This window comes from Cyanistes caeruleus, chromosome 8 (assembly GCF_971803275.1).
Source record: "Cyanistes caeruleus chromosome 8, bCyaCae1.hap1.1, whole genome shotgun sequence".
NCBI classification, from domain to species: Eukaryota; Metazoa; Chordata; class Aves; order Passeriformes; family Paridae; genus Cyanistes; species Cyanistes caeruleus.
In genome coordinates, this window is record NC_141708.1 from 19,553,279 (window position 1) to 19,575,566 (window position 22,288).

The 22,288-nt window shown below is 39.9% G+C and overlaps 1 protein-coding gene across 5 annotated transcripts in view; it reads right to left on the reverse strand.

Moving 5' to 3' along the window:
* Nucleotides 1-22,288, reverse strand: part of GBF1 (golgi brefeldin A resistant guanine nucleotide exchange factor 1) — a 103,433-nt gene that overhangs the window by 13,081 nt on the left and 68,064 nt on the right. For 2 of the 5 annotated variants that reach the window (XM_086898973.1, XM_086898972.1), the window contains exons 8-25: nucleotides 21,900-21,954; nucleotides 20,390-20,464; nucleotides 19,010-19,045; nucleotides 15,074-15,209; nucleotides 13,626-13,855; nucleotides 12,949-13,117; nucleotides 12,554-12,765; nucleotides 11,789-11,887; nucleotides 11,187-11,381; nucleotides 10,698-10,884; nucleotides 10,075-10,215; nucleotides 9,442-9,530; nucleotides 6,239-6,441; nucleotides 5,689-5,812; nucleotides 5,265-5,390; nucleotides 4,596-4,678; nucleotides 2,121-2,357; nucleotides 1,125-1,218 (exon numbers count right to left, since the gene is read on the reverse strand). In XM_086898973.1, coding sequence (XP_086755099.1) covers nucleotides 1,125-1,218; nucleotides 2,121-2,357; nucleotides 4,596-4,678; nucleotides 5,265-5,390; nucleotides 5,689-5,812; nucleotides 6,239-6,441; nucleotides 9,442-9,530; nucleotides 10,075-10,215; nucleotides 10,698-10,884; nucleotides 11,187-11,381; nucleotides 11,789-11,887; nucleotides 12,554-12,765; nucleotides 12,949-13,117; nucleotides 13,626-13,855; nucleotides 15,074-15,209; nucleotides 19,010-19,045; nucleotides 20,390-20,464; nucleotides 21,900-21,954 — 2,491 coding nt within the window. The remainder of the gene's footprint in view (nucleotides 1-1,124; nucleotides 1,219-2,120; nucleotides 2,358-4,595; nucleotides 4,679-5,264; nucleotides 5,391-5,688; nucleotides 5,813-6,238; nucleotides 6,442-9,441; nucleotides 9,531-10,074; nucleotides 10,216-10,697; nucleotides 10,885-11,186; nucleotides 11,382-11,788; nucleotides 11,888-12,553; nucleotides 12,766-12,948; nucleotides 13,118-13,625; nucleotides 13,856-15,073; nucleotides 15,210-19,009; nucleotides 19,046-20,389; nucleotides 20,465-21,899; nucleotides 21,955-22,288) is intronic. The other 3 variants (XM_086898976.1, XM_086898975.1, XM_086898974.1) reach the window with 2 other exon arrangements.

The following is a 22,288-nucleotide window of genomic DNA, read 5'->3' on the forward strand; positions in this document are numbered from 1 at the left end:
CTGCTCCAGATTCCAGCCTTACAACTAGATGGGATGCAGCTGGCAATAGCTGGTGCATCTGAGGGCTTAGTCTAGTCTAGTTGCTTTTGCTGTGTAAATCTGTGTCGAACTGTTTCATGGCAGACATTTCCCTGTTTTTATTGTGTTTCCTATTGGTAGTCTCGAGGTCTAGTGTGCCTGAGGATGACCAAATACTGTGTCTTTACTGTTGTGAGCTGTGGAGAAAGAAGGAATCTAAAGCAAATCCTCTGCTTGGGATTTCTTTGTCTTTTAAAAAATTCACCTGTCTTGGCATTTTTACTCCCATGCTTTCAGTCTTGAATCATCTTGTTTTCCTTTCCTGTATGTGTGGCAATATTTTTTCCTCACTGTGGGTCTTGCACTGGTCTGAGAGCAATACTGTGAGATCCTTTGGGAGTTCTGACCCATTACAGGAATTGCTGTCAACTACTCCTTAGTACACAGCATGGTCTGCCACGCATTGTCAATCAAACACTTTGGGGAAACACAGGTGGATGCTGTAACACACAAACAGATTTGGGCAATAAAGCTTACACTAACCACAGCACCTTGAATTTACTCTCACAGTACACCCCAAAGAAAGTCTTCAGGGCTTGCCAAATGTGGGGCTAACAGCTGTTCTTATTACCAGACTCCACACCCCAACTGACTATTCAAAGCATTTGTTTTTCTAACCCTTTATGCTTATGCTGTGCATCTGCATAGCTCCTACACTTTGGAAGTATATCTAACAAAACAGTTCCCCTTGGCACTGCATAAACCCTGAATAATCAATATCTGAAATGTATGAACTTGCTTGGGGTAACAAGGAGATCTAAGTCTCTTCAGATCAAACGGGGAATAAACAATTTTACACCAAGGTATTCTGCTCTGCACAAACTGACACTTGTGAGTAAAATAAAATTTGCATATTTGAATCTGTCCTATGGAAGTCCCACTTCACTACACATTTCCCATTACTTCCTCCAAAAAACTCTGGGCAGGAGCTGATGGATACCTACAGATACAATGATAACTAAAATAAGCAAGTATTGCTGTTTAACAGAGGAAGAGAGCTCCAGTGTTGTAGAAATCATGCTTCTTTCCCCTCTTTGCAAACTAACCTCACTGCTGAGAGCTGTAAACTTGCAGAGAGAAATTATGAGATTGTCAAACACATCGCTAAGGCCATAGTGAGCAGAAATCATTGCACATTTCCTGGGAAAAGAAGAAAACATAAAATAATGTATTAAGTCAGCACAGATAACTCCGCCTACAGGACAGCAAATCTGAGACCCTCTCTGTTGATATTTTAGACCTTCCTCTCCACCCATTCATAATGAATGTTTATGTATAGAAGTCTACTATTATTGTTTAAATAAACCCAATCCTTATCCATAGATACTGATATTTGTCTATGCTGATGAAAGGATCAATTTAAAGGAGTGAGTCTAAGCAGCCAGAGCACTTGCACCTGAGCATTATATCCAGCCTCCTGTCCTGACATCAGAGAATTGCTGAGATTGGTGGTAGTGTTGAAATCCACTTTCCAGGATATCATGGCTAAGGCAATGTATTGACAAAGCTTTAATACAGCATCCTTTGGTCTGATCTAAGCATGACCAAAGATCTTTCCAATAGAGTTGCTCACAGATGGCAAGTTTTCTGACTACTGGTCATCTGGGAAGGAAAAAAAAAAATCCCCCATCCCATTCAGCCACAGCTATGGACTCATACACATGAAAGGTTTTGTTCCTACATGGAGATTTTTGTCAGCATCACTGTGCAAGCTGAGTGACTCTTCCCTTTCATTTCTAAACAGCCTAGCTGTGTAATTAAGTCCCTTAAATGTAACCAGGCTGGAGTTTAAAAATATGTACCCTGGGCAGTTTGATTTATTAGAACACAGCAGTCAGGCTAAACAGTGATTGGCAAGCCAGAGAGGCCAAGATGGGATGAATTGATACAAATGACAGAACACTAGAGGACTGTAGGTCATAAAAAAGTGCTTTTCAATTGCTAGGAAAAGCTACATTTGATATTCACTGTGATCTAGCAGATAAACGGGAGCTGATGGTCCCACTTTTACTCTTCTGGGTCTTTATGAAGATAAGAGTTACCTGAAACCAGAGATAGCCTTTTGAATTATTGTTTCCTCTAAGCTCTTGTCAAAAACATAAGAAAGTGCTGCAATGGTAGGCCCCCATGTCATGGTGAAGAGGTCATGGTCATAGCTTCCAGGAGGCACATGGAGAAATATTCCCTCATCGGTGGCACCACGATGCAGCAGGACATTCCAGATATAGTTTTCCTTCACAAGACCCGTCTGTTCTTCTGGCATCACTATCTCATCATTTCTACAAGGGAGGAAAGCATAAAGATTGAATTTTTCATTCTGAGCCAAACCTAACATTTACACAATGTCTTTCATTACGTAGTCCCAGAGCTAAGCAATGCCTATTCTGGAATGATTTTGCCAGCTCCTGAAACGTTCTGTTTTCCTAGGCCTCCCTGCTTCACCTGCCCTTCTTAGATATCCTGAATATAAAGTCTGGTGGTTCTCAGAATCATACAGCACCAACTGTGTAAGGTCAGTATTGAAGAAGCAGGTACCAACTGCTGCAAGTGCAAACCACAACACATACTGCCATTAAATGATGTGAAATTCTGGACAGCACACTGGCAAAGATTCAACCTCCATTCAACTCTCTACCTGTTAGAGTGCTCTTTTCATATCATTTTTTGCAGTTAAAATTATATAGTTACATTGCTGCAGTCACCAGTAAGCAAGAGTATCTTTGCATAAGAATAATGGAAATATTCATATTATGCCAAAATCAAATATTAGAAAAAAAAGTAGTATAAAATTAAAAATAAAACAAGAAACCAAAAGTATGACAGGTGATTTATAACCAGGGCACCACAGCTCCTTACTCTAACTTGGATGAAGTTATACTGTAATAAAACAATTACAATTAACACCAAGTACTGCTTGCAATCCTAGACTAAAACATATAAAGCTTAAATACATACTTCCTAGACTTGGGTATCAATGCACAAGAGAAAATCCTCTGCAAATGACCAACTAAGTGAACAAGAGCCTCAAAACCACTAAGAACAGCAGATTACAGCCAATCTGAAGAGCTCATTCTGCAAGAATCAAAAAATAACAACCTTCATCTGCCATAGAGGCAATTTTCATATGCTCACAACAACTAAAAACTGCTCCTGATTTATGCATAAGAAATAAGCTCTTCTCAGCTTCAGGTGCTGGCATATTTTGACAAGAGCTGTTATTACTGGAAAATATAGGAAAGTAAGTTTGCAGTAAACAGTGCATTATTTCTAAAATTTCATATATCATTGAAATTAACAGGAGCAAGTGAATGGGTTTACTTGGAAGGTTTCAGGAAATGAAAATGTGGTCAAAAGTGAAATGCTAAGACTCTGAAGAGATCACACATTACTTCATACAGATTGCAGTTTTACTTTTTTCCCCTAAAAATACAAATAAACAGTTCCTCAATCTCAACTATGACACTGGGGCAATCTATCTGAGATGGGGGAATACTGAAATGATATATCAATTATTCTAATCATAGAATGTATTGGAAAAGCTGAAATATCTGGTGAAGGGATTATAAAGGGAAACAGACTGGGATAGAGGCACTGGGTAACAAAGATATGTGTATATGCTTTGTGTACAATTCAAAACATTAAGAACATCCTGAGGGGAGAGAGGCAAATCAAAACTAGAGCTCTGTTTAAAAGGTAGAGCTATGTCTTCAAGAAATTCCAGATATTCAGTACAAGCATCACCCTACGTTCCTGGAGAAATTTAAAAGGGAGGATCACCCTAATCACACTGCCCTGCTTTCAGCACCAGCTACTGCCTGCCACTGCAGATGGAAATCAGCTGAGAATCTGTCACATCCTGTCTCCTCAGAGATGTAATCCTCTCAGCTTCAAATTGTCTGGGCTTGGATTTACTGATTTTTGAGCTATTATTAAAGCTTCCCACCCAAAGCTAGCTTGTGCACTAAGGGCCTCAGCCACCAGGAACTCTCCTCAAATACTTCTCTGTGTGCCAAGCGCTTCAGGAGTACCAGAAGAGGCTGATGCAGATAGCAGCCTCATATGAAGAGTTCAAAAGCAAAATATATTAAATGGAAACCTGGACACATTGTGTCAGGGTACAAGTGCTGCCCTGGGGATGAGATTATCTCTTGAACCACATAAAAAAGTTCTAAAAAAGTTTGAAGGCCTGGTCTGGAGAACAGAGCTTTCTTAGATACAGCATTTTACATGTGCTGGTCTTGCTCAGCCATCATTTTCCATATTCATTGAAGTAACATATTTTTTAAAATTTATTTTAAGATCTGGATTAAATTACCATGGCAAAAGTCCAAGATACAAATCCAAGTGTAATTGCTGTGACAAGCTTGTTTACCATAGCCCCACACAGAGCTGGACTTTGGTCTGAGGCAAACAGGCAAGTGACTGGTGAGTCTCTCTCCGTGCTCTCCAGATATCTCACTGACCCAACAACTCTACTTTACTCCCTGGATACATGGAGATGATAGGTTGAGTCTTACTTGATGGCATGATACATGTCTTCCAGGATGTCCTGTTCAAAGTCTTTGCCTCCATTCACACCTTTCAGGTTCTTCCGAAACTCCTGAAAAAAGTTACACCAACATTAATTCCTAGTATCTCCAACTTTAAGTGTTTGGGTAGGATCAGTATTCCACTTGTATTTCATGGGGCCAGAAGGAGCTTTTCCTGCATTCTTCAACATACAGACTCAAAATTCAAAGGTAAATGCTATTCTTAGTGGGAGTAGTGTGCAGTGTCTCCTGCCTATGCTCACAAGGAAAGAGCAGAGACACAACACGTGCTTAGCTGCAGCCGGACATCAGAATGGCAGGCCTGTACCACTGCACTGGCACTCACATGACTTAAACTCTCTAGAAGTAGCAGTACAACAATCTTCTTCATGTTACTATGTCTGAGGATACAGACTGGTTGCACAAACACAAGCTTCTTGAAGAATCTGCTAAGTTCTCTGGCAAACTCCTATGTCTTCAGGCTGTCTCTTGCCTACAGCTACACTCTCAAATTGTACTCAGCTGTGGTGCTGCACTCCAGCTTACTGTGTACATGAGTGAAGGCCAAAGAAAAGAGACAATGCCACTGAGACAAAGAGAGGTACTACACTGTTCTCAAAAGCAGAGAAGACAGATTCCTGCACTGGAAACACCCACCTCCAGAGTCATTGGGACATTCTGCTTGCGGACATTGTGGTTGTGCTGGTCAGTGTTCAGCATAATAACTGCATAGGCCAGGGCAAAGCAGGCATCACTATTAGCAAACGGAGACCCATTTGATTTCTGAAAGGCAAATATATGCACAAATTAATCCTACAGGAACAGTGATATCAGTGACCAAAACAGCCATTTTCCTAACCACAGTACTGAATCATCTCTGGGACAAACAAAAATCCCAGGTTCTGGCTCTAGCTTTTGAAAAATAGCCCAGGAATCTATTTACCACTGCCAGCTCCTGCAAAACAACAGCTGCTGCTTGCAGAGCACAGTTATATAGGCCATTTGATCTGACATGTCCATCATGGCAAGCAGATGGACAAGAAAGAATGCAGTTTTGAGCTTTCTGCCACTAAGTACACACCCTCCAATGTTCTGTGAAGGCTTCTAACAGTCTCTGAATTACAGGTGCCTCTCCAGGTAATCTAAAGGCCTCTAGATAAAGTCGTAAAGCTTCATCCAGCCTTAAACCTTGGAAGCTGAAAGTCCTGCAAAAACAATGAAATGCAATAAGAAGCTGAAACAGCATGGGAAAGATAGGACAAACTTAATAATTACAATCTTGTTTGCTTAGACAGTAGAGAGGAGGGCGAGGAGAGAAGAAAAGAAATATACCATGAACAGCCAAAAAACAATAAAAGAGAGCCAACAATCTTACAAGTCATTATGTATGTAATTATCTCTCCAGTCTTCACAGAGACTAGCCCTGCTGGAAGGCGTTTGACTGTCATACTTTTATACATCTAAGATGTTACCATATGCAAGAGATGCCCAGAATTAAGGCAAGGCAGTACAGAGAGAACCAAGTGATAGAAACCAAATGCCACCAGGGACTACCATTCTACTGCTTTTTTTATTACTAAACTCTTAACTTTCACTGTTTCCTGACTAAAGATATACAGAAGCATACTCACCCAACAAAGCTTTCCAGCAAGTCTATGTTCTTACGATCACTCACAAATTCCCCAATCATTTTTTTGTCCAGGCGAGGATTTTCCCGTAACCACCTGGCCACTTCACTGTTGTCAATTGGGGTAGCAAGAAGGTTTTTCTCCTGCAGAAACTGTATCCCTTTCTTTGGCTTTTGGTTGAACTGCTCTGTGCCCGTTATCAGGAGCTGCAGGAGACATTTTGATAATTACAGCTTGAAGCGCATTTCTTATTTAAGATTGTTCTTGGCATTTGAACCAAAAACAAAACAGAAGAAAGATCAGCCTCAGCATGATCAAGTTTTCTGTACTATGTTATCCAGGAAAAAGGCTAATGAAGGACAGAAAATCTGCATTCATCACAAGGTTTCACCATCAAATAGTACTGGACAGAGTAAGCATGAGCTGCCATCTCTGAAAAGCTTTAACATCTAACCAAGCAATAAGCTCTTCTACTTCAAATGCCTCACCTGCCCTCATTAGTAAACAGAGCAGATAAACCCCAGGCATGCAGCAAGATCAGCCCTACCCAGTTGCAACAGCAGCACTGCTCTATTGTCCTCTCGTGTCCCTTTGGCTCCAGGCTCTCATAACTGCCTCACCATCAGGAGACAGGCAGCAAGAATCCTCAGCACTCATTCAGCAGGTGTAAGGAAGCAGTGCTACAAAAGCTAAAACTAAGAACTAGCAAACGTTCTCCTAGTGAGAGATGGTCCCAGGAACATCTGGTATTCCAGCCTGACAAGGTTATCTGCAGGCTGGTAAGAGCAGCTACATATTTGGTTCTCAAAAGAACTCACCTACTCTGCCCTCCTAGGAAACTAGACTGTACCATAGTCATGGTGCAATAGAACAACTAGGAAAGGGTTAACTGGATGTTCTTGGTGGTGTTCAGAAAAACCAAAAGCACAAACAATGGTATGAACTTTACTAAGGAACCAGAATAAATGTCAGTTCCCTGATAGCTCCTATCATGATCAGACTGCTAGCAATGACCTAGTGAACTAAATTCGTGACCATCATGATTACTAGCTCCCCTGGGCTTCTCAGTACCTCAGAAGCCACCAGCCCTCTGGTCTCTGCTTCCCCTGCCTGTGTGAGCATACTCAAAATTGCAATGAAACACAGACCCTGAAATAGCATGGAGCGCACAAAGACCTAGTGAGGCCATAACAAAAGAAAAACCATGCACTGCCCTGCTCTAGCAAGCCCGAAGGGAATGTATAACACTGGCAGCATTTCTATTTAGCTGTAAATCCTGAAACCCAAGACCAAGAATATTCTGTGGACTGGTTGAGTCCACAGACTCTTAAAACCACTTGAAAGGAGACTGGACTACTGGCAATTTGCATTGCATTTACAATCCTGTCAGTCTTGTGCTTCTGAGCTTCTGGTCACCGCCCCTGGAAACATCAAAGACAACTTTGTTTGATGCACAATTTGTTTTCTGCTTTTATTTAGCTTTTTTTTCTTCCTTCCAACTGTGTTGTATTGTTATTAGTCAGAGGTTAAAGGAAGTAGAACATGCTGGTGCCAGGTCAGCATGAACATAACAAGCTGAGTGTTTGGTGTGCCCTGTTTATGTGCTTAGGATGAAACCACTAGGAGATTTAGAGTCCGAAAACAATTTTCCCTGGGCAAGCTCAGAGATTTATGAACATCTTCCTGCCCTCTACTCTTGATTTCTTCCAAACTTGTTTTCCAGCGGAGCAAAGCCAGAGTATTACCAACAGTTTTCAGTTAGAACAGAGGAAACACTACACAAGCTCCCTTCTCAACACTGGACTTTCACAGAGTCCATCAAGCAAAGTTGCTATGAAAGCAAGATTTAAGGCCAAAACTTGGTGATTGCTTTCAAGACTGCGCAGATGATCGCTTCCCTCCACTGTGCTTGTGGCTGGGGAAGCCAGTTACTATTACCCCACTTCAGCACTGTGTTGCAGGTAAAGAAAAAAGTTTCTAAGTATTATAGTAAACTTCCAAGAGAGAAAGCAATGCTTTAAATTCCACTCAGATCCAGAGACTGTCAGAGTGGATCACAAAGCACAGATTAGTATGGCAGCAGAAAGAGATATATTGTATTTTCTTCTATTTTTGTTTCAGTAAGATTAAACAAATATGACCATCAATCCCTTATAAAAATGTAAAATAAAACCACCTATGCTGGACAGAAAAGCCAGAAGCCTTTTAGTCAGATACAAATGAAAAAACATTTCTTTTTTACCACAAGTGAATCCTTCAAAGACATTAATTTCTTTTCTACTATATCATTTCCTTACCCACAACTATTGTGGCCACTCATGTTTCATCCAGAACATGCATTATTTTCATACTGAAATTTAGTAATCTCTCACATCTGAAAGAAGCCTACCTCATGCATATGTTGTGCAAAGAGAACAAAATATGTACAAAGAACATATGTGAATGGAAAAAAATCTCAAGAAACACACAACAAAAAAACCCGAACAGTCCCATGTAACCCCTGGGGACTTAAGATATATTCATCCACTGTCTCTGGAAGTGAAAGAGCAGGCCAGTACCAGATATGTGACACAGGATAGCAGATAAATAAAAAGCCATTAGCATGGAGTATCTTTATCAACACTAGGCCTAGACCAGACACACTAAGGGAATGGAAAAGTCGTATAAAGTTTAGACTATAACTTAGATTAATGAGGTTCAAGGAAACTGAAAACAAAGAATGGCTTTAACACAATTGAGACAATCTTTTTGGTCATCCTTATGACAAAGCAAACAAAGGAATTATCAAAGCAGAATAGCAGACCAGTTAATTTCTACTACAGGCCTCTTGGTATGCTCCCAATTTACATCTTTGATAAGAGCAGTGAAGCTGCCCTTTTTGATCAAAGTACCTGATAATCTCCATATAATAAAATCTAAATCCAGAGACTTTCCCACCCAGAAATCAGATGGACCTAGTTTTACAAACTGTGCCACAAAATTTCCCCAACACCTCTTGCAACCTTCAGCATTAACTAAACCAGAATGGGAAATAATCACTGCTGTCTCTGCAGTGTAGCAGGACTTTCAATGGCTGACTCTTTAACTCTGATCAGCAGAGACCAGAACTCAAAATTTCTGAGATATGACCAGTCATGCAAAGCCCACATGGGATGGGAATGAGGAGAACACTCAAAGATCCACCTGTAGTATATTTCAAACCATACCTTCTTTTTGTTCTTAATCTGCATAAGTTCCTGAGGACTTGGAAGGATACAAGAAAATCGAGTAGGTTTCCTGGGGATACTCTTCTCAGCTAGAATGACAAAGCATCATTACAGTAAAACCTATCCCAAGAGTAGCACTCAGGCATGAGAGTATCCCATAATGACTTTCGGTCATGGAGACTTTGCTGTAATATGCTGTCCTGCAAATGGCAGTCACACTTCAATTTAATTACTACATTCCTCCCACCCACATTTTCTTCAGCATAATTGCCTAGTAGGCTCTTGTCCCAGTTTCACACAGCCACAAGATTTAATTTACTGGCTATTTTGGCTACCTACATTACTGATTACTGGGAGAGCCCCTAGCTTCCTTCAAAACTCTAAGCACTGCTATAAATTCACACACTTCCGACCCAAAATGACCCACCAAAGTGACCCAGAAGAAATGCAGCACCTAGTCAGCATAAACAGCACACTTATAATAAACATACATTCACCATATACCTCCTTCCAATTTTGAACACAATAGCTACAATGGTCCATACTACAGCAGGACCTGTCAGCAAATGTCAGGACCATCCTTAGGATACAGACACCCTGGGTATCATGTCAGGGTACTGCTGAGGCTATTACCTGCTTCACTTCCTCCTTCCAATTCCATGCAGCTCTCCTTCATCTGGTCAGCCATAAGGCATCCACTGGTGGGAGGACATGCCCCAGCTGGCTCTGAGACTGCACTGGAAGATTTTCCCTCACTGAATACTCTCTCAGTATCTGTAGAGGTTAAAACAAACAAACAAGCAAGGAAACAAACAAACAAAACCCACAAAAATATCCCAAACCAAACACCCACACAGAAACAAACCAATAAGCCAAGAAATAGAGCTATCAACAGCAAAATAATGAACTGATCACTCTAAATTGAACATGTCTTATTCAAAGGAGTTCTTTCTAGTAACCATGACTTTGCAGTATCCTCAGTATTCTGTCTACATGAATTCCATGGCATACCCTCATTCTGTTGTGACTGCCTGTCTTGATATGGTCTTTATATAAAGCTTCATGAGAGCCAAATTTTAATATCTGCAAATTTTACAAAGCAAGGTTATTAACATCTGTGTGTAGTTATAAAACATGCAATAGGAAGACTGAAAACATTTATTTATGGAGTTTACTATGTCAGCAACCAAAATGAAATCTCCAAGTTTTGCACAAGACTAAGCTTAATATTAAAGTATCAAAGGAAGGGGTCTTACTATTGCTTGTTTCTTTGGTGCCGTTGATGGTTTCTGGGCTGGGTTTGACAACTTCCTTCTCTTGTTGATGTATGTTACTCAGCACTTTGGCCTGGCAATGTGCCTCGGTGCTATCTATCACTGTCAGCAATGCTTCCAGAGACAGCAGATGGACAGTATACAGCTGTCCAGAAACTGGAAAGGCATTCTGGTAAATAATACATAAGCATTAGTCAATTTTCATGTCTCTCTCACCATAACAGGGCAAGTAAGTTTCCCTCCACAGCTTGGGGAAGGCAAGAAACTAGAACAGAACACCCTAAGCTTTCTAGCTTGTATTTAATAGTTTATTTGCTCTGATATTATAAAAGCATCATGACTCTTCTTTTTCTCTTCTGCTTCCAAATGTTAAATGGCCTTCCTCATCTCTACAGCAGTCTCACCCCAGACCCTTTGACCGCTCTCCCTGTTAAGTTCTGCCCCCTCCCTGCCCTTGCCACAGTTCAGCACCTTGGAGAGAAGCTTGGTGAGCTCCTCAAAGAGGTTGGCACAGTAGTAGTCGCAGTCATAGTTAATGTACAGCTCGGTCACAAAACTGGGAATCCTCCACAGCTGAACAATGGCCTCCAAAGCCATCTCCTTCATTTCATAGGGCATCTTTGGGTTTTCCACAGTGATTATTTCCATCAGCTTCTTGATATACATCTGGCAGAAACACAGGGCAGCTCAGTTTAAGGAAAGAAAAAAAAGCAGGACAGTGAATAGCTTTGAGGACTGCAGAGGGAGATTTAAGCTTCACCTTCCCATATTATTCCATCTTTAATGATGGCTCATTCTGAAGGAGGCTGTGAAAAGGTTTGAAATAATTCTACCATTCAGTGCACCTGGATCTACAGTGCTTAAAAAACAGTCTGAAGGCAAGAAGCATAGTACCAGCCTTAAAGACATTTGATTTTCCAACAGCAAAAGGTCTACACAGCCTACCCACAACACTGAGTCATTTATACAACCATAATTTGATACTTAGATTCTATTTTACTGTCCATATATATGCATTTAACTGAAGGCAAATAAACTATTACAAGGCACACAGTCATACTCAAAAAACTCACCTCCAGCTGGAATTTCAGATGCTCTCTCATGCTCTCAAAGAGAAGAAAGCACACCCTGAGGGAGGCTGCATATAGATTGAGCCGTTCAACACTCAGTAGCTGAACAAGAAACAAAAAACCTTTAAGAATTTCAAAGGCAAGTAATGTGCTCTAAGTAGCAGTACTATGGCACTGCAGGCATCACCTGGAATCAACCGAAGATCCACACACTGCCCCCCACAGCAATATTTTAGAAAACAATCCCATGTTCAACCTCCTGGTCCCACTTTTTCCTAGTGAGGATGGATATACTTAATTCTCATCTGTGTGTGGTAACACTTCACCTGCTAAAACTTGGTTCTTTTGCCGAGTCCACAGAGACTCTTAGTGGTGAAGGAGCTTGGGAGAGGACCTGCCTCTGAGATGACCCCAGTGCAATTAATAGCTTGGTATCCCCCAAACGTTCTGCCTACTACTAAGCTGGTAACTTACATCCACAATTACCTCCAAACCAATTATATCAAAACACAGTGTCATCCCACAGTAACAGTTCATTCAAATCATGCTCATCCCTATTGGCCCTGGTCTGCAGAAAATAGCGTGACAACCTCTCTGGCTTTGCAACAGTGCCATTTGGTGCAATTCAGAATTCTCACTGCAGTCCAGGAGAGAGCCTGTTTGCAGACCTGCCAAACTTCATAATACTAAATTTCAATACACTCTTTGATGAAAATTCCTATCTGACTCCCCAGTGCCACATTCCAGGCAAGCATAAGCCAGACTCACTTGAAATAGGTGCCGGCACAACTCCTCCTTGACAAGTCCCAAGAGGGACTGACAGTTTGCAATGGGTGCTGACTCCAGAGCAACAGTCAGCAGCTGCAGTCCCATGTGGATCATCACCTCAGAGTTGTGGCGGTCATGAGGGTTAGTGAGTGAGATGAGGAAGCGGAACAGTTCTCTAATACATGGCAACCCATATGGGACCAGAGCTGCTCCTAAATAAAAAAGAGAGATTAGCAACCTAAATTCTTCTTTTTTTTTTGCAGGTGCCTAGCAAGTGTTAGAATTTTAATTGTTACAGACCCTCCAAGGGATAGGCACTTATCAGCCTCTTAGCAGGAAGTGAAACAGAACAGTGAAAATGAGACAGGACTTTAGCAGCATTGCCCACCTCTCACCTTCTTTTTGGGAAGACTGAGTAAAACGTACTCCCCGGGGATTTACATAGTCCATGTCATGAACTGAGGCAGAGTCAGAATGTTCTGCTACAGATGTGCACTCCTCTAGAACCTCAGGGATAGACTCGACAGAAGCTGATTGGACCTTCTCCTCCCTCAGACTGTCGTTCTTCATTGAAATGTCATTTGAGAATGAAAGAAGCAAAAGGAGAGTTAAAAAGCACTAGACAAGTGAAAAAAAGTCTCACTTGTTCCCAGTTAATCTGTAGCTATTACAACAACACAGGTCACTAATGGAAGAGTATCAGAAAAACAAAATTTAAAAGAAAAGAGAACCTCTACACAAGCTGCAACCCTCTCTTACCCTTCCACTTACATCAAGTTCTTATCTGCTTTATATAATTCTAGTCTACATAACTTAGTCTCCTTGTGAGACCAAGGACTTTACCTCATAAATACTCCTAGGCAGTTCTTACTGCCTCTGAGGTCAAAATTTTGCTCAATTTTTTTGCTTTAAATGCTACACAACTTCAGCACACTACTTCTGTTTAAGTGTTCCTAGCATTTTTACCATTCTAAATATCTGCAGCTCTGAAAGGTCCCCTGCAGCTCTATGATCCTCTCAATAGCATTACTGTTAGAGTTGGAACTTTCCTCTGCAAATTATATTCATGTACCTGGAGTTCAGTCTGATTTTGATTTTCAGCCACTTTGGCCTCATTTGAAGGTGTTCTTGCATTAAGTCCCAAAGAAGCAACTTGGTCCAAATCTGTCAGGTCTTCCTTGGATGTTGTCTGTGAGGACAGCTCCAGCCCACTGTCTGTAACAGGGCTGACCGCTGATGAAACATTTTCTGAGCTCCCAGAGGAGCTGGGAGAAGGTGCATCTATGAAAGTAACTCCGCTTGCTGATGAGAAACAGAAGCAAAATTATTAGTATTGCTCTGTCCCTCAACCACAAATTCATACATTAAACACAGCAAATTCTTTCACACTACAAATTATCTCAGCAGTACTCTAAGTTAGAGAACACAGATGAACAAAGATCTCTCTTTCTAGGTATTAATGAATTAAATAGATGAATGTTGGAGATACTTGTAGCTCTCTAAATTTAACACAAGAGTTAAATTTAGTCTGACTCAGCAAATTAGGTAACCTGTATAGTTAAATAAATAAGATAAAGGGTGCAGAGAATTTACATAAGAAGAAATCTGAAAATACTCTAAAAGGTGTACTTTACTCTTTAATATAATGGCACAACCACTTGAAATCCTCTCATCAAGAATTGATAATTCCTTCAAAGTGAGAATTTTGACTTGATTCTAAAGCAGGGCCTATTTCTTTAATTCTTCCTAAACAAATGAAAATGCATTACAATTCAAATGGATCTGAAATATAAGCAGTGAAGAATTTCTACTACTTTTAAATATGAGACAGTGCTCCAAGAATATAAGTGTTCCTTACAAAATCACAAGATCAGTTAGGTTGGAAAAGACCTCTGAGATCATCGAGTCCAGCCTATGACTGAACACCACCATGTCAGCCAGACCATGGCACTGAATGCCACATCCAGTCTTTCTTTAAACACCTCTAGGGACTGTGACTCCATCACCACCCTGGGCAATCCATTTTAATGTTTAATCATCCTTTCTGTGAAGAAATTATTCCTAATGTCCAAGCTAAGCCTCCCCTAGAACAGCTTAAGACTATGTCCCCTTGTCCTGTCACTAGTTGCCCTTGGCTCTCCTCTTGTCAGTGTTACTGTTCTCAGTCTCTTGTATCTATCTGCTGCATCCTCCAGCTCCTCTGCTGTCCATAACTTCAGCCAGTTCTTCAGGTGTGCATTCTCTTTTGTCCAAACTACCCCTATGAGGCATACTGAAGGCACAAGAATGCTGTCATGTTATCTGCAGGACCATGACTTTCTCTTCAATAAGTATTCCATTTCCTGAAAACTCTTTCTCCTGGACCTGAGAAGTTATATATGTTTTATTGCTACAGTCACTGAGAACTAACATGATAAGAATTATTGCAAAATAATATATTAGAAGAAAAGAAATCAAGACATATTCAAAAAAGCTCTAGCATGGATGCTGTCTGGTCTCTTGAAAAAGATTTCAACTTACCTGTGGTATTAGTAGCATTGCCTGCTGACTGTTCTGTCCCAGGAGAGACCTTAGTTACGTGTCGAGGAGGCCTAGGTGATCTCTTCTGCTTTTTCCATTTTGAAGATTCACTCATTCCTCCAGCTCTCATTTTCAACTGAAAATAATAATCATTAGTATCAGTATTGCAAAACCACACAGCATAATGGGTTACACAAGCCAACTCACAAAGGCTACCTCAAAAACTTTAAAGTCAGGCAATAGCACTCAAATATATCACACAAATTAATCAGCACCTCAAAATCATGCAAATTACCCCTTGACTCCCCACATATTAGCCAACACTCCACAGCTAAATCAAGGGACAATTAACTGCAGTTACTCTGCTGTAATATATAATTAACAGTTCAATTATCACAGTGCTCCCTATTCCCTATCAATACCTCCCAACTTTAAATGAGGATAAAGAATTCTCTTAGCCCTACACATCTCAAATCTCTTTGCTTTGACCAAAGCTCCTCCAGACTTCCAAAGGGTGTCAATTAAAGTATCTAAGTAAGCATTAGTTAGGTTTGACATGAAACTAAAATTTCATCATCTATATATCAAGCTGACAAAGAAGTGTGAGCATGCTGCAGCTCTGTGACTGATCTCTTACCTCAATTCACTCCTCATCTTTGTAGCAATGCCATGCTCACTTTCCTCCATGCTCACTATTAACAAGTGTTTCTAACACTTCATTTGCTACTGGTGCATGTTACATTGCAAATACCATCCTAGTGATTTAGAAACAAACCTCATTCTCCTTTCACCTTCCTTCTGTCACATTACCTCTCCTCAGATCTAAATCTAACCTTGACTCTTGATATCCTTGTTGACCAAGATTCTACTTCTAGTTTGTACACAGAACTTTGATTGGGAAAACAAGAACAAAAACAGGAACAGGGCAGACTGTGTGGCACTTGCCGCACAGCACTGCTATTTCAGGCATGAAATGCTCCAGAACTTCTTGAAAACATTATGATATTTAGTCAGATAGCAAATGGCCCTGGCCAGCATGAAAACCAGTTCCTTACAATGTGAGTTCCTCCAAGTGCAGGATTGCATCTACTCTTGTGTTTGGATGCAAATTTAAGCACTGAACAGGTACCGTACATGGCATGGAAACCATTCAACAAGCTTCGGTACCACGTCATATTCAGTATTCTGCTTTGTAAATTTATTACAGTTAGGTTTTATTTTGGGCTTTAATATTCCTTATTTCTTATAACTATAGCATCAGATTTAACTTATGTAGAAGACAGCTATATTCTTTAGTCTCTTCCTTCTTCTGCAACTTACCTCCTTCCAGCTACTACTACTCTTAAATGCCAATAAACCTTCTAGGTTTCACCACTGTTTTTTCTTCTCTTTCCATTTTCTAGGTAGAATTCTAACTCCTGTATATGGCCTCAGCCTGTACTTCTTCCCATTTAAACAAAGCTTGTGAAAATGTTATATCCCAGTGCAGTAAACCATTTGTGTAACTTTTCTTCACACCACAAGTTGTATTTGTTTGATGACTAATCCCCAGGTTTTAGCTGTGCTACAGTTTCCATGAGTGTGCTAATTAATAGATTCAGAATTACTTTGCTCCTTGTTATTTCTTTCAAATATTGCAGTAAGAATCCTAAATCACAGCTTCTGGCAAATACTTACATGATAAGCACACAGCTAGAAGTAAAATTTTGCATATTTCAAAATGTTTTACAATGCTTATGGATCATAATCCTTTCATTTCAAAATTATCAGCTCTCTCATCTTTCTTATTTACTGCTTCATAGGGCTATATAAAATATGTGTTATCTTTGATTCTTGATCTTGAATCCTGAGTTTCTAAAATCTGAGCCTTAAATACCACCAACAGCTGCATTTATTAAAGGCTTCAGCTACAAATTAGATCAGATAGTTTTACCTACTAGTTATTACATAAATAGCTGGGTTAGTTTTTTTTTCTCCTTTTTCAGTAAATTATACAATAAGATCTGAAGACTTATGGTTCATCGTACCAAACAACTTTCATTAGGAAGGAAACCTGGAAGCATTATGTGTTACACCAAAAAATGGTCTGTTTCACAATTTCAAAACCAACTTTGCTTCTAGCTAATAAATCATGTTGTTGTTATATGCTAGGTTAAAAGTTACTTGCAGCAGGACGCAAAATTGAATCAGCAAAATGGAGATGAGATACTGATACAGGTTAACCATATACCGCTCCTTCTGCCCTCAGTCATGCTCCTGAGAAATGCCTAATGTTTAAAACATTCTATCAAACAATGCAACTGTGACAATTTAATTACTCTGTCTAATCTCCCCTTTCATACTACACCAAATACCACCTCAATTCATCACTAGGCCTTTCAAAAAAGCACTTTTCCTTAGACACAAAATCTACCCTTTGCAATTGTCCTGTTTTAACTTCCAAGATTCCATCTCAAGGGTCTTAAGATATAGGCCCATATGTAATCATTTTGACAAACCTGTGCCATCTTTCAGAGACTGAGTCACAACAGCTTCATATAGATGGGAAACAGTGCAGTCAGGCAAGCAAGAAGACTTACCTGATTTTTAAAGATTCCAAAACACTTAATCAGACTATAAATAATTTAGACCAAAATCGAAGTTTATTTGAGCTTTTTAAGTGGTTTTGGTTCTTTTGTTTGGGTTGTTTGGGTTTTTTTTGTGGCATTTTTGGGATTTTGGTTGGGGTAGTTTTCTGTGGATTTCATTTTTTGTGGTTTTTGTTTTGTTTTGGTTTTTTAGGGGGGTGGGGGAGGGTTTGGGTTTGTTTGTTTGTTTTCGATTTTTAGGGGGTGTGGGGTTTTTTTGGGGGGGGGGGTGTTTTTGTTGTTTGGCTGGTTTTTTTCAGGGAGTAGAGGGGTAGGTGGGGTGAGATAAAATGAGATTACCCAGTAGGTACTTTCCATCTCATACCACCCAATCTCCACATTCTACACAAACAGGCATCCTTTTATTAGAATTACCTAGTAGGACTACATAGAACTATTTCCCATATAATTTTGCCCTCCCTCCTTTTTCTTTTGCAATCTCCTTTTGCTTCATTGTAGCAAACTATTGCACAGCTTTAAAAATTTGCAAAAGCAAACAGAAATGCTTAATAAAAACATTTCATCAGTGTGAGGAGGCTATAAGTTGTTTTAACAAATAATGAGCTTGGAAATTCTAAAACAATACATGTATCAAAGGACAGCAAAATAACATCATTCCTTCTGGATTTTCTTTGAATTAAAAGGTAACAATCTCACGATTCCTTGCTTTAATATTAGTATAAAAAATGTAAAAAACACTTGTACAATTTGCCTTTGACTAAAGGAACTATTTCTAAATCTTGTTTTTACCTTCAATTCCAAGGCATTTCCCAGTTTCTCTAGGAAGCTGCATTGTATGTTAACACACTGATATATTAAACCTAATGTTGCCTTTTTGACTAAATGCAGCAGCTAAATGGCATTTAACAGATCATTAACATATCCTGAATCTCACATATTATCTAAAACTCTCCTTTCCTCTTCCATGCTCAGTGATATTAGAGTTACATTAGTTTTCTACTTATCAACATCCTTGAGACTACTTTAAGCTTGTTGTTTTGATGGTAAAAAACATTTGATGTTAGTATTAAAATATTCTTTAGAAATGAGAGAGGGAGCTCAGAGGTACTGTTCATTCAGCTTGGAATTCTGTACAGATTCAACTACGTTTATCTGAGTTACCTTAGCATAAAGAAATGTCCACAAAATATAGAAGAAAAGAATTACAAGACTCCAAATGCTTCCTTTGATAGATGAGGTTTTACAAATAAAACCCTAGCTAAGGTCTAGGAAGGTGAAGAAAAATATAATACTACAAGATTCTTTTTAAATGGTCCATGAGATCTCATTTTTCTACAAGTCACCTTACCTGTACTCGTTTGTTTTTCCATAAGATACTGTAAGCCTCAAGAAAAAAGGGCAGGGGCCAATGATTAGTAATTAAAGTGATTATACTAAAACACGAGCTCATTCTAGATGCAGCATGGAACTGGTCAGCACACCAAGTAGCGTTCAAGACACAAAAGCATGCAGAGAGAACGCAGTCCACGATCCGAGTCCTGGAGACACCGAGGCAATCCAGTCATCTCATTTACGTACCTGCCTGTACTGCAACAACTTATGAAGGTTATTTGGTGAAACGCATCTTAGGCAACGAGGAACAAAACCCACCCCAAAAATCTGTGAAAATTCAGATGTATACTCCTCCTCACTCCCACAGCAGAACCCAATGTTTACCTAGAACACTTTCTACTGCAATGGGAAACATTTCTTAATCTTTTTTTCTGCATAACTGCATAAATCTGCAAGTCTCGAGCCACTGCCTTTCAAACTATTCTCTTTGTATATCTACTTTGTCTTAGACACAGGACAAAAGTTCTGTTCATCTCTGTTTGGACTAAGTAACATTAATGCCAGACAAAAAATAAAGCTACATTAAGTTTATGAACCAACATAGAAAACTGAGAACAGTCCTGTCTAAGTTAGTTTTTCAGGTTTACCATGACTGATCCAAACCAAATAATCTGCATGCCTACAGTATTTCTTTAGAAATTTAGAATTCTAGGGGAATTAGCAGGGACTAAGGTGTTTTGTAAATTAGTTTGGCCCCACAGATCCCCCATTAGGATATACTGTGCCGGGACACATACTTTATTTCAGTAGAAACATGAACAAAGATGTTGAAAATATACAGCAGTCTCCTTCAAGAAAAATTCTGAAAGCACTGAACTCTGTGGCCCTTTACCAAGTAACAAAGCTCAAAGCTTTACCTTAACTAAAAAAAATTTAATGCTGGGTCAAAAAACCCCTCAGGTACATGGAGGAGCTATGTCTATAATTAAGATCAACAAGCAAGACACACAACACTTCAGAGACAAATCTACACTTTTTATGTTCCCTTTTTTCAGGTTTTCACTGTCAAATCTTATCCATGCCCTCCCACTCCCTTCCTCCAGAGGATTCTGTGATGGTGTTTCAGGTGTCACTCTTAGGTGGCACCAACACACTGAATGCTGCTGTAAAACAAGGGTCTCTCCCTCCCAAGCCTGCCCCAGCTGCAGCCACAACACTGCAAAGCAACCACGGCATGCACTGTCTCCAAAAGCCATGCTGTGTCACATGAGTGGAGGGAGATTTGCTGCACACAACGTAACTATCTCTCAGGTGGTGTTTACAAGAGAAGGAAGAGGGGAGTAAGGTAACAAGGGAGAAGGGAGAGAGAGACCTTCAGGTTCTTAAAGATCAATACCCTCTCTAATTGGTTCAGGGCTTTGGGCTGTTCCCCACTACTTAGCTCCAGTTTGTTGAGGAGACCTGAAGAAATCTGTGAAAGATAGGCAAATGCATGGTTTAAACAAAGCAAAATAAACCCAAAGAGAAGAATAACCTGGCAGAGTGCAAGGCTGCAGGGCACACTCCTGACATGCACAGCGAAGAGACAGTACAGGGGAACTGCACAGATCGGACACAAGACAGAGCATCACTTAACCGAGCTGGGAGCAGCCATCACTTGGTAAGGGCAGCCCTCCGAAATTCAGTCACCTTCACTTTACACCTTCTGTACACAAACCATGACAAAGCCTGATACCTGCCATACATTAGCCTGATCTCTTTTAGCTTTCTGTACACCAGCCTACCATCATCACAAATCCTGTGACTTCTCCCACAGCAAGGGAAACAAGCAGTTATTAGTTTACTAGACAAGAAGTAAAGTCCTAAGCTTTACTGGGTTTCAAATTCCTACAACCAAGCATTCAGTCTCTCAAAACACTGCTATACTGGCTCTGAAAGGTATGCTTACCCTATGCTGTCCCTTTTCTCAACTCATTGAAATAAAAGCAGTGGAAGTTATAATCTGTATATTATATTCAGTGTTAAGATGAAAGGTAGTTATTTCTTCTCTAGCACTTTTCCCCATCCTGTTGGTTGGTCTCAACAGCAGAATCTATTACCTTTATTGATATTCTTCATATGAAATACAAAGAATATAGAAGTATATATGGAGCTCTTCAATGGGACCTCTCTTCAATAAGAAAGTATTACATTAATAATCATATAAGGTCACATCATGGTATTTGAAATACTGAATCCAGTTGCTAAAAAACTCATTGATCAAGATGGTGACGTTAAACAAATCCAGAACGCCCAGCCTCAGAGAGCTGTACTTTTAGGGAAAGTGGCATAAAGAAAAATCTATTTTGATTTGGCTGCTAATAGAGATGGCATTGATTGTGTGAACTAAGGTGTTCACCACAGAATGCTGCCCCTTCTAGAATTCACCAAAGCTTTTTCTACAAAAGCCAATTTCACGCTTTCATGCTGTTTCACCAGCCTCAAAAAGTTTCCCATTTACACAGGAGGAACTGGACAAAAATACATCTCAAGAGCTCAGACCTGTAGTGAATGAAGAATGATGATGAAGAAGCTGGAGAGAGAGCAGAAGGCAGCAAATAACCAGACAATGACACCATCAGATCCCAGAACTTGCTGGGGTTTTCTAGCCCACAGCAGCTGATGGCTGTTCCCAGAATCCAGACTGTCTCACTTAGGCAGCAGTATCATAAAAAAGACTTGCCACTGGATATGTGGACTTAATCCCACGAATTAATGAATCTATGTCCATTTATGCGGTTAAACATGCTCTTTCAGTGAACTGGGACTTGTAGAAATAAAGAAATACAAGTGTGAAAACAAACAAAATAGAGATGAGCACAAGCCAAAGACAGGAGCAGAACAGTCAACACAGTGCTGAGTCTTACCTTCTTCATGTTCGTTCCCATGTAGCTTTTAGGCTCTTCTTTAAACTGAGGCAACCTGAAATACAAAGAGCAAGCCAAAAACCATAAGCTTACATAGATTAACAAGAAGGGGAAAGAAACAGGCTGGTCTTTCCAGTCATGCTGCAGATACTAGAAAACCCAAGTTAGTTTTTACTACTAATGGCTATTTTTCTATATTGATTTTCCTGCCATGTACAGACCATTTATTTTCCTTCAGTGTATGTTTTCAGCATTTATTATTTACTTTTGTTCAAAACAGGTTTTTCTGATGCTGCTAAAAGCAGCTGCTGAATCAGTGTCATCCACAGCAGGACTCTTGTAGTGTACATTTTATCACTAGTTATGGCAATTCTTCTCTTTGAATTTGT